The sequence below is a fragment of the Camelus ferus genome, chromosome 10, assembly GCF_009834535.1.
Source record: "Camelus ferus isolate YT-003-E chromosome 10, BCGSAC_Cfer_1.0, whole genome shotgun sequence".
Classification (NCBI taxonomy): Eukaryota; Metazoa; Chordata; class Mammalia; order Artiodactyla; family Camelidae; genus Camelus; species Camelus ferus.
In genome coordinates, this window is record NC_045705.1 from 33405335 (window position 1) to 33417927 (window position 12593).

The window sequence follows — 12593 nt, forward strand, 5'->3', positions numbered from 1 at the left end:
ACAAAGTCTCTCATAGCCAACTTGTAAGAGAAAAACTTCAAGTCTAATGGTTACTAGCCAACTTGCAGTTTATATAATAGGGCATGGGGAACTCTTCATTTCTGTATAACTATCATTTATTGTGTAAACATATAAACCCTCCATAAATACTTGGATATTTACCCTGAGTTGGAATAAGTAAAGATGTAAAAATACAGTCTGTATAGAGCTTTCTGCAGGATAACAGAGATGTTGGAAGTTCCAGCCATTGACTGTCTGGAGGTTAGAATATGAACTACTTTAAGGGATAACTTCATAGTTTGAGCCTAATGCTCCTTTTCCGACTCTGCAAAGGGGTGTGAAGATCAATGATAATGGTGCCTTTTTAAACACAGACTTTTTTGCTTTCTTGTCTCCATTAGCCAAGGCACACGTTTTGCCCTCAATAGTAGAATAGTTTTGAAAAGTAGAAAGGGTTTTTTATAAACGTATCAAATATGAGGGTCTTAGTTTTGTTTTCTGCCTTTGATGGTGGAAAGTTTTTTTTTTTTTTTTTTTTTTTTTTACTACTTCCATTGCTTACTGGCATTTTAATTTAGCATATTCATTTAGTATATTTTGCCACCACTGCAGCATTTTCAGTGTTCAGATTTAGGAGAGGTTGAGTAAGATTTGTACTGCCCCCTATCTCTAGAGGTGGCTTGTCGCTACAGGACAGTGAGTGCTTATCTATACTGTGGAGTTACAGTTTTCACTGAGTTGATGCTAGCAAATATTTCCAGGGAAAAATAATCTAATTTTAATCTAATGTCATGACTACAGGCTTTAGCCACATTCTCCCTCTCCTACCAACAGTGTAGAGACTTGAATCTAGTTGTACCTTTCTTTTCAATAGTTATTTATGGTTGGGTATTAAAGGGGGTGGTGGGCAAAGGATCGTGCTTGAGCAGACACTGGTGATGGGCTCCCAGGCTTGGTGGTGGCTCTCTTTCTGCACTGCAGTAAAACCACAAGAGGGTATCTTTGGCTCTGGGGTTAATAATTCATCTGTCTTCTCTGACCTGTGACCTTTTCTCTCCTCTCTCTTACCTTTTCCCGGTAGTGTGAAGTGAGGGGGGCCTTTTCCCTCCTTCCTCCTCCCTCTGTGATCCACCTTCCTTTTTACCCTGCCCTGCGGCGGCTCTGCCCCTTACCTTCATGGACGACTCAGAGGTGGAGTCGACCGCCAGCATCTTGGCCTCTGTGAAGGAACAAGAGGCCCAGTTTGAGAAGCTGACCCGGGCGCTGGAGGAGGAACGGCGCCACGTCTCGGCGCAGCTGGAACGCGTCCGGGTCTCACCACAAGATGCCAACCCACTCATGGCCAACGGCACCCTCACCCGCCGGCATCAGGTAACCCCTCTCTCCATCAGACCTGCAGGTAGGACTTTGGCATGGTCGTAGAGAGGCAGTCATCCTTGGGAAACTACTGTCCTTGTGGTGATGGACTGTCTAGTACCCATGCTTCATGATAGCCTTTGCAGGGGTGATAAATACTGATTAAGAGATAGGGAATGTTGGCTGCTGTGCGGAGTTGGGAGGACTTATCTCTGGAATCCATTTGACTTCCTGTTTGCTGGAGTGGGGTTTCTGGGTTGGGATGCAGTTCTAGTAATGGTAGATCATATAATTTGGAGCTGTACTTAAGTTACTTCTGTTTTTTTCTGTCTTCCCTTACCCACTTTGGTATCAAAAATTCAGGAAATTAAATGCCTACTGCTTAGTGATTGGGGATGTTGGGCATCTTGTATTCTCAATCTCCCTCAGGGAACAGTCTGCTCAGAAGATGTGGCAGTGTCCATAAATTGTATATTCCTGCTCCATACTCTTTTTGTTGGCTGTGTATATTATGTCTTGGAGGAAGGGGTCATTGTTGACTCTGTTGGTTAGAGTTGGAGAGGGAGCATCATGCTGCTGTTTTACTCAGATAACCACAGGAGCCAGTGGTCTCTGGGTTGGCTGACTCTATGATGTGACTTGGGAGAGTTGGTGTTAGAAATGAGAAGTATCTTGTGTTTCCTATGGTTTCTCTAGTCTGACTTTGCTGTGATGTAATCTGTCTGAGGTTTGTGTGTGTGTGTGTGTGTGTGTATGTGTGTGTGTGTGTTTGTGTGTGTGGTAGGCATTGCCTGATACAGATCTCTTGTGGGAACTTAGAACAGTGTTCATGCTCTAGTAGTGCTTTTCATTGATTACTTATTTATTTTTTAAGACAGAGAAGGTCCTTTATGCTGAGGAACATGTTGAGTGAGAGGACATAATTCCAATTGGGGATGATCAGGAATTTGGAAGCAGTGTGTTTGCAATGTTCCTAGAATTTTTTTAGGAACAAGAATAGAGAGTTAAGGTTGAGAGGTATGTATTGAAAAGGAGAGCAGGACTGCTCAGCCTTGGAGGTGGTGGGGAATTCCAGGATTTAGTGCACAGATTCTCTGCCTCTTTCTCTTTTATTTTTAACTTTTGCTCAGCAATGAAACCACACCCTTCCTTCTTCCTGAGAGTAATGTTTAACTTCCTTTCCCTACAGCATTACACTCCCTATGTAATGGGAGTAGGGTGGGGGAAGAGTCTCCCAAGGTGGCTGGATCTTACTGTCTTCTATTTGAAGGGTAACAGTCAAATGTATTTTTATGTAGTATTATGTCATTAGATTATTTCCTGATGTTTAAGACAGAACAACTTAAGAGTGACATTTTCAAATGTGTTCTGTGGCTCTGGTAATTGGTGATGAAGACACTGAGATGTCTGTTTGCTTAAGGGGAGCTGAGATACTTTTCTTCCTACTTGGAAAGAGACTCATATATCTTGCTTCTTTCTTTAAAAAGCTTCCTGGTATGGGAGTTTCCAGTGGTTGTAGATTGTGAAGATGCATGAAACAATAAAGAAGGCTTTTGGAAACGCCCCAACCTAGCCTTTCCGACTTTCCGTATGTTCTTATTGCTTTCCAAAAAGATTGTGTGTTGGAGAACTTACCTGAGTCTCTGCTATTTATTCAGCAAATAGGTTTTGAGTACCTATCATGTGCCAGGCACTGTTCAAGGCACTAGGGATACATCATTGAGCAAAACTAACCAAACACAAAAACCAAAAAAACCTCTGCCCCTCATAGCGTTTACGTTCTTATGTTCCAGAGACCCAGTCTGCCAGAGTTCGAGACCCAGTTCCAATTTTGAGGAAAGTGCTAAGTCTAAGGAGTGATGTGGTTCTTTTATGTGTACTGACAGAAGGACTCCAGGCCACAAATATCTTCTTGAAAGCCCTTTTCCTGTTTGGAAAAAAAGATCATTTGTGTTTCATAGAGCAAAAGAAGGCCACAAAATGAATTGTCTTCTTGTGGGCTGTGTTTCAGAACGGCCGGTTTGTGGGCGATGCTGACCTTGAGCGACAGAAATTTTCAGATCTAAAGCTCAACGGACCCCAGGTAATTGTTTTGGCCCAAGGTCTGGGTTGTTTATTCATATCTTTCTTACTTCCTCAGCCTATAAGTGAATATTGATGTCTTGCAAAGTGCCTGGCACATTGTAATCTCCCATTAATTAATTTCATTGAGGAAAATTTTTAAAGGGGAACTTCAAAGTATATATGTAGTTTTATTTTGGAATTAATTATAATGACCATTGACCCAGTATTTGATCCCTAATTTCTGCATCCTTATTCTAGAATGGGTGTGGTTCTACTTCATAGAAAACCTTACCTATAATCTGGCTGGTCTTGAGCCTTTGACATATCTGGAGAATAGCACAGAGCTAGGCAGAAGATGGCTCTTACTGGGATTTTCTGGTTCATCTTATAATTTCTTACTAGGTGAACTTTATTTTGAAGGATCACTGAGATGTAGATGCAGCTGCAGTTAATATAGTTCATATTCACTTAGATGACTAGTAGTACTGGGAAGTTAAATCTGCTGTCTCTGTCACTTGGGTATTGATGTAGCTATAGTTAACTCAGTTCATGTTTGTTAAATGACTAGAACTAGGAAATTATATCTTCTGCCCATTTGTACAAGTCTGGAAGTGGGGGCAGCCACCACTTTAAAAATCTTGGGGCCCAAAGAAGATGCATGAGGAATCTCTGTCTTCAGGGAGGCAGTGCCTCTCATTGGGATGGATTGTTAATATATATGGCTTAATAGTAGCTCTTTCTTTTTTCTCTTTTTCACATAGGATCACAGTCACCTCTTGTATAGCACCATTCCCAGGATGCAAGAGCCAGGGCAAATTGTGGAGACCTACACAGAGGAGGACCCTGAAGGAGCCATGTCTGTAGTCTCTGTGGAAACCTCGGATGATGGAACCACTCGGCGCACAGAGACCACAGTAAGATTAAGACTTGCATAAAGTCTGGGATGATGGAGCAGGTCTTCCTGTGGTCTCTGTTAAGGGGAGGGGTTAAGCATTTAATTAGGATGGATGAAGAGCCACTGATCTATAATGAAGGCATAAAGAAAGTGATCTCTAGCTATACAGAGAAGATACAAGAGATAAGGAAAAATCTAGTGGAATGAGGAAGAGAGTCTGCAGTAGCTTCGCGTAGAGGCATAGTTACTACCAGCACAATTTTCCTGCCTGACAACTTCCTATAAGATGGAGAGAAGGGTAGATTGCATGGCATTTCTAGGTAAAGTGAACTTAATTTGTTCACTTATTTTTCTTTTCTCTTTCCTTACTTCAAGGTCAAGAAAGTAGTGAAGACTGTGACAACGCGGACAGTTCAGCCAGTCCCTGTGGGACCAGATGGGCTGCCTGTGGATGCCTCATCACTTTCTAATAACTATATCCAGACTCTGGGTCGTGACTTCCGCAAGAATGGCAATGGGGGGCCCGGTCCCTATGTGGGGCAAGCAGGCACTGCTACCCTTCCCAGGAACTTCCACTACCCTCCTGATGGATATGGCCGCCACTATGAAGATGGTTATCCAAGTGGCAGTGACAATTATGGCAGTCTGTCCCGGGTGACCCGCATTGAGGAACGGTATAGGCCCAGCATGGAAGGTTACCGGGCACCTAGTAGACAGGATGTCTACGGGCCCCAGCCCCAGGTTCGGGTAGGTGGGAGCAGCGTGGATCTGCACCGCTTTCATCCAGAGCCTTATGGGCTTGAGGATGACCAGCGTAGCATGGGCTACGATGACCTGGATTACGGCATGATGTCTGATTATGGCACTGCCCGTCGGACTGGGACACCCTCTGACCCTCGGCGACGCCTCAGGTAGGCAAGGAAAGGGTCTTTCCTAGATAGCAAAAAGGGGTAGCTCTTCCTTCTCCTGAGTGCTTTTTGGGATTAGAGATACTTTGGTCCCCTCCCCCTCTGCCTTTTTTTTGTGGAAGCCCATGCTGTTCTTCCCTTTTCTGATTTTACAAAGTATTGGCTTGCTTTTTTGTCTCCTTTTCATTATAAAAATCATATATTCTAATTATAGAAAACAACTTGTGATGGTTATTGGTCTGTGTCCTGAAGAGTGGCCTTTGCTCCTATGCCAGGAGTTTCTTTTATTTCTGCCTAAGATCTGATGCCCTTTTGGTGATACGGGAGTACCACAAGGGAGCCTGGTGTCTGAGGCTATGGAGTACTTGTGAATTTCTTCACCTTCTGGTTTGGTATTAAGAATGGGGTTGAGAGTTTTAGGCTTTCAGGGCCAGAATAGACAGTTAAGGGTACGTATAAGAACCCTCCCTGTGGTGGTTTTAATCTCAAGTTCAAAATAAACCTTAATCTCACAAAACCCCTGACCCTTTGTGTTTATTTAGGTTCTTATATTTGATTGTAAAAGTGATGGAGGTGGGGTGGCATCCTTAGAGGTTGGTACATTGTTGACACACTGAAAGGTCAGTAAGCAGCTGCCTCTTCCGACTTTATTGCTTATCCTTGGGGGTTCTTTGGTCATGTGAAAAAGAGAGTAATGATATTTGGACTGGTAGATGGTTTGCCTTGAGAAAATGCTTTAGAATGAGAGTTAGTAAACCTTTTCTGTAAAGGACTAGGTAGAACTATTTTAGGCTTTGCAGACAGTGTATCATTTTTGTTGTATGTGGTTATTCTTTTTACAACCTTTTAAAAATATAAAAGCCATTCTTAGTTCTGTACAGAAACAGGGTTGGCCTATGGGCTGCCAACATTAGAATAAATTAGAGACAGTGTTTTCCAGGCAAAGAGAAATAATAAGAATTAAGGGAGAAGATTTATGGATGTCTTAATGGTAAGGATATCCTGGCAGCTGTTGTTGAATTTCTGTATGAGGTCATGACTTTCTAAAGCAAATGCCTTAGTGCTCATTTTCCTCATATTAGGTGGCTTTGGTTAGTGAACTGGGCTGGGCCCAGGAGTAGAGGCCTCATTATCTAAGCCTGAGTCACTTACCTTTCAGGTATCTTTTGGACAGCAGATCCAACTCCCATGTGACTCACCTTTTATTCCTGGGGTGAGGGTAAGGGGGCACACCAGACCTCAGCTGGTGCAGCTTGGAGCAGTGGTAGATAATAGCTTTCACCAAAGGAGTCTGTCCAGGGTGTTGGCTCCTTCTGCTTGTTGACAAGTCTGCTTTTCCCGACTTCCTCATTAGTATAGTGATTGGATTTAGGTGCGTGCAGGTGGCCAGGTCATTCTGTTGTCCCTAGCTGTGGCAACTGACATAAAGAGAGGATTTGGGCTTGGTTCTTGGGTTTGTTCCAGGGTGGTTCTGGACTTGGAAACCTGCTTGACTAGCAAGAACATTTGCTGCTTCCTATTCCAGGCCGAGGAGAGCAATACGAGGTCAAACGAAAATAGTAAGGCAGAATGATTAGTAGAAAAACCACTGAACCAGAAGACCTTGGTTCTAGTTGTGCCTTTGCCACTAGCTGCGTAGCCTCAAGCAAGTCATTTAATCTTTCTGGGCACAGCTTTGTAAAACAAGGGAAAGAATGTCATGATCCACCTCTTGTAAAAATATCTCAAGTGACCAAAATCTTGGTTCTAGTAATTATTTTTGTACTTGCTTATATTGAAATAACAATAAAGGTGAGAACATGGCTCACTACAAAACTGAAAAGGAACTGCTGTTAACATTTTGGTGCATTTCCTTTGTGTTCTTTTTCCTATACATGTAAATATACTCTGACTTTATTTTTCCCATACTAAAATGGAATCTTACATAACACACAGTTTAGTAGCCCACTTAAAAAACTTAGCTATATATCCTGTTTGTTTTGTTTAAATAATATTAAAAAATAGTGATTTTTACTAAATGCATTGTCTACCTGAATCACTGTTGACAGCTATGAGGCAGCCCCTTTGCTCAGGTTAATAACCTTGAGGGTTTGGTGACAGTGGGAGTGGTTTTGTGGAACAAACAATGGGCTTATTTGGAGAGTTCCACACAATGGATTCTCCTCTCCTGTGGGAGCCACAGAGTGAGATGAGCTCACAGATAATGGGTCTCTTCCTTCCTGGTGGTTATGAATAAATAATAGTGTGACAGACTCACCCTCTAGTGGTTGTTGGTAGTATTGAAATAGGGAGAAATATCTCCGGTTAGACTTTATTCTTTACCTTCAATTGCTTCGTTTCTATTCCTTTTCTGAGTGCCTGGGTATCCCAAATGTGATGGTGGCCAGTAATGTCTATTTTGACAGAATTGGAAGTACTGTCTTTAGAAATGGGAGGCTAGAAATCTTACCTCCTATACATTTGTTGAGTAGCAGAGATGATCTTGGGATGAACTGTGCAGATTAATGTTCAAGCTCATCAATACCAAAAGCTAGGTCCTCATGAGGTAGCAAGAAATCCTATACTGCTTATACTATTATTACTTCCTTTTTTATAATTTCCAAAATAGGGTAAGGAGAGGCTTAAATATGAAGTGTTTCAAGGGTCTTATCCCATCAGCTATTTCCTGTGTGTGTAAATGCCTCATTTCCCCTTTAGCAAAGGCCTTATGAGAGCTGTTCTCAGACTTTGCTGATTTCTGTGGTGTTGAGTCAGTTGCTTTCATTAACTCTGCTGTCTGAAGGTTATTTCCATCTCTATCTATCTGGAGAAGTTAATAGCTGTAAGGCATCATTCAAATGCTAAGCAGTCAGGATTTGGTTCTTTTTTTGTGATTAACTATCTAAATAGCTTGTTACCCCTCCAAGCTAGTAAACTTCACAGAAAAAAATGGTTTTAATCTAATTGCAGATGCCTTTAAAATTACAACCTTATATCATTAAGAAAAATTGATCAGTATATCCTTTATGCAAAGGAGAAATAAGATCTAGTGTACTAGAGCTGGGATTACTCCTTCCTTGAAGATGAGGGGCAGTGGGAGCTCTCCAGGAAACCAGACTTTGACAGCTTAATGTATTCCTTTTTTTCTTGGTTCTTCCACATTGCAGGAGCTATGAAGACATGATTGGTGAGGAGGTGCCATCAGACCAGTACTATTGGGCTCCTTTGGCCCAGCATGAACGGGGAAGTTTAGCAAGCTTGGATAGCTTGCGCAAGGGAGGACCTCCACCCCCTAATTGGAGACAGCCAGAGCTGCCGGAGGTTATAGCCATGCTAGGATTCCGCTTGGATGCTGTCAAGTCCAATGCAGCTGCATACCTGCAACACTTGTGCTACCGCAATGACAAGGTGAAGACTGATGTCCGGAAGCTCAAGGGCATCCCAATACTGGTGGGACTATTAGACCACCCCAAAAAGGAAGTGCACCTTGGAGCCTGTGGAGCTCTCAAGAATATCTCTTTTGGGCGTGACCAGGATAACAAGATTGCTATAAAAAACTGTGATGGTGTTCCTGCCCTTGTGCGATTACTCCGAAAGGCTCGAGATATGGACCTCACTGAAGTTATTACTGGTGAGTTCTGGGCCCAAGGGAAACTGCCAGGTTAGGGTCAGTGTTATCCCTAGAGATACTGAGAGCTAGAAGGATTGCTAGTCCTTTGACTTTTGATTAAAGGCTGTAAACTGGTGGCTTTTGGGTCAAGTCCATCTCACAGATTTGGATCATGAAAGATTTTCAAAAATTTAAAGCATTATTTGCTAATGTTTTAAATGCTGATTTCACCTAAAATTCCAGATTTTTGCCTTCTGTTTAAAATGTGCAAGAACAGGTTACAATGGATCTGTTTTACTACCTGGCTGTAGTTGGTCTGAGTTGATTGGGGCATGTGCTTTGCAGTTTGCAATAATCTCCAATTTGTTGTCTCTGACTAACTACTGCCATATAGGAAATTGTCTCCCAAACATTGAAGCTGAGTGTCAGTTGCTGCTTATTCACATTCTTGTAATTTCTTTTAAACATCTGCTTGTCCTCACTCACCTGCTTAGAACATGCTGACATTTTAGCTTGTGGTCCTTGCTTTAGAAGTGTTTTTCAGATTGTGGGTTGTGATCCATCAGTGTGTATTGAACACAACTTTGTGGAACACAAGAGAAAGAAAGAAAAAGAAGTAGTGTAGACCATTAGTTCTCAAGTAGGGGTGATGTTTCCCGCAGAGGACCTTCAGAGGTCTGAAGATATTTTTGGTTGTCATAACTCAGGGAGGTGGGGAGGGAGTGCTGTTGGCATCTAACGAGTAAAGGCTAGAGATATGCTAAACATCTAACAATGGAAAGGACAGCTCGCCCAAAATGTCAGTGGTGCTGAGATTGAGAAACTCTTGTGTAGGTAAGCCCAGAGAGTATTGCTTACCTAGAGTATACTCTTGTTTTATGAAACCTTATTTTTATGATTATGTATGTTTGTATTGAGCCATAATATAAAATATATTTCTTACTGTGAGTCACAAACAAAAGCCTGAATGTCTTTACAGGTATTTGATCATTGGGGAAGACTGAGAAATGATGGAATAGGAGATTTTCTTTCGCATTCTTCATATGTATTGTCTTGGGTTCTGGAGAGCTATCTGATGAGTTGTCTCTTCCAGGAACCTTGTGGAATCTCTCATCCCATGACTCAATCAAAATGGAGATTGTGGACCATGCACTGCATGCCTTGACAGATGAAGTGATCATTCCACATTCTGGTTGGGAGCGGGAACCTAATGAGGATTGTAAGCCACGCCATATTGAGTGGGAATCTGTACTCACCAACACAGCTGGCTGCCTCAGGTAACAGAAGGACTTTGAGAGTATGAAGATGGAATTAAAAAAATTTTTTTTAATTGAAATGTAGTTACAATGTTAGTTTCAGGTGAAGATGGAATTTTTGAGGACTAACTTAAATTTCTTTTAAAAAAAAGTTTAAATTTCTTAGCCTGTCATTCAGCCTCCATTCCTGTCTGTATCACATATCATGACTCCAACCTGTCTTATTACCTTTGTCACTGCTCCCTTGCATGCTATGTATGTCTGCGATGTCGGTTTACTTCCTGTTCCCCACACGTCTTAACTCACTTGTGTGCTGCTTTGACTTTGTTCGTATGATTTGGTAAACAGTTGTTCAGTACCTACCACGTATAAGGCAGTTGTTTAGTCCTGGGCTTGCATGTGTCTGTGTCCTGCCTTCAATTATTTGTATTTCAAGTCAAGCTACAATAAATGCAACAAAGGGAGTATAGAATACTAGAAGGATAGAATGAGGAAGAGCTATTCTGTCCGCAGTACCTTTCTTGCTTATTTATCTTCTGAGGCTAAACTCAAGTGCTTTTATTTCATGAAAGTTTTCCTGATTTCTTTTTCTTATCTCCTATAAATGTGCAGTGTATTCTTTCTCTCTTTGGAATATACCCCTGTGTACTGTGCCCCATTCTTCATTTGTACTTCCATACAAGAAGTATTTTTTTCTACCTTAAATTATTGTTTTTATTTATACACCCTCCTGCCCCCAGACTGGTTATAAATGTCCTGAAAGTAGGAATTGTTTTACTCAACTTTATCTCAGCTCCAGTACCTCCCTTATAACAAGTACTCATTATTTGTCATAGTGAAGATAAAAAGTATTAAGGAGGCTTTTAGATGTTAAGGATATTAAGAGAGGACTTCTGGATTTTAGTCATCTTGAAGCCTCTCCTTTTCCTCTCAGGAATGTCAGCTCAGAGAGGAGTGAAGCTCGCCGGAAACTTCGGGAATGTGATGGTTTGGTGGATGCTCTCATTTTCATTGTTCAGGCTGTGATTGGACAGAAAGATTCAGACAGCAAGGTAAGTTAATGGGTGAGTGAATTCCATTCACAGTAACCATGAAGTACCCATAGTGCAGACCTATCATCTCAGGCTTTCAAATAACATTATATACCTGTACCCCCACCTACTCCTTAAAGTGGGTGTTTACCTTAAAAGAAAACTGTTTCCTTTAGAATTTCCTTCACCTGTGTAATATATTTTAAAGCTGTTTAGCCATACTTCCAAGATAGTAAGTTTTTTTTTAGTTAGGAAAAAGAGTGACCCGAAGTTTTGTGTTATACGTCAAATGTTAGAAGAAACCCTCTATTAGCCTGAAGCTACAAGAATTTTTAGACACTTGGGGTACTTAAGAGGCATTGTGAGAGATGATGGATTAGGTTATGCTTTTGAGGATCAGTGTTTTAAAACTTGAATTATGGAAACCTGTACTTACTGGGAAATCACTATAGTCATTCTCTTCTCTTACTGAGACTTTTATCTTGTGATCCCAAGCTTGTGGAGAACTGTGTTTGCCTCCTTCGGAACTTGTCATATCAAGTTCACCGGGAAATCCCACAGGCAGAACGTTACCAAGAGGCACCTCCCAGTGTTGCCAATAATACTGGGCCACATGCTGCCAGTTGCTTTGGGGCCAAGAAGGGCAAAGGTGAGTCTTGGTTCCTTGTTCTTTACTCCTTAACGTAGGATGAGGAGAGGAAGGAACATTTAGCTTTGGGTACAAAATACTTGGTGAGCAGTGCAGAAATCTGCCTAGTCAAGGATGTCTTTTTGCTCTGCTGCTGCTTCCCCTGTGTCTTGTGCTTCATTCACGGTGGTGGTGATGGTGATGATGATGATGGTGGTGGTGGTGGTGGTGGTGATGGTGGTGGTGGTGGTATTGGTATTGGTACCAGTGATTGGACAGTGAAGGCTGAGAACTCAACTAATCTGGAGCCTTCTCCCCCATTCCTCCTTTGTGTTTCCTGTGTTTTTCTTTTCCTCTCTGCTTTCCTGCTTATTTGCTCATGATCCTGTTGACATCTTTCTCTCGCATTTTTCTTTCTTCATTTCTCTTCTCTGCTTTCCACCTTGGGTGATGCACTGGAAGATGAGTGGTTCTCCAGAGGTGAGTGGAATCTTTTAAGGCGCTTATTTACTTCTAATTTGCATGTTTCGGTTTTAGCTTCCATGGTATTTCCTTGCCTAACCCTTCCCTGTGGATGCATGTAGGAAAATTCAGTTGAGGAAGACCATTGAAACAAGTTTAGCTCTTCTGAGCTAATGGCTCATGGCATGCTATTTCTGGGCAGCAGCCCTAGTTATCAAAACTCAAGATAATAGCAGTGATAGTGGTTATACTCACCTTACCCATCTGCTGCCTGTTTTCTGTTCTTGTTTCTGCATAGCCTCCTGCTGAGACAAGCTGGGGACCTTGGTTTTGGTTTTTTTTTTTTTTTTTTCCCTATGTTTTGTGTTTTTGTCCTTCTTAATGCGTTTCTGATCCAAAGATTT

The 12593-nt window shown here is 41.8% G+C and overlaps 1 protein-coding gene across 6 annotated transcripts in view; it reads left to right on the top strand.

The window, feature by feature from the left end:
* Nucleotides 1-12593, top strand: part of CTNND1 (catenin delta 1) — a 44039-nt gene that overhangs the window by 20755 nt on the left and 10691 nt on the right. For 3 of the 6 annotated variants that reach the window (XM_032488716.1, XM_014553614.2, XM_032488719.1), the window contains exons 3-11: nt 1082-1371; nt 3368-3439; nt 4182-4334; nt 4691-5226; nt 8370-8833; nt 9906-10089; nt 11003-11120; nt 11595-11748; nt 12190-12207. In XM_032488716.1, coding sequence (XP_032344607.1) covers nt 1177-1371; nt 3368-3439; nt 4182-4334; nt 4691-5226; nt 8370-8833; nt 9906-10089; nt 11003-11120; nt 11595-11748; nt 12190-12207 — 1894 coding nt within the window. In that variant the 5' untranslated portion in view covers nt 1082-1176. The remainder of the gene's footprint in view (nt 1-1081; nt 1372-3367; nt 3440-4181; nt 4335-4690; nt 5227-8369; nt 8834-9905; nt 10090-11002; nt 11121-11594; nt 11749-12189; nt 12208-12593) is intronic. The other 3 variants (XM_014553605.2, XM_032488717.1, XM_032488720.1) reach the window with 3 other exon arrangements.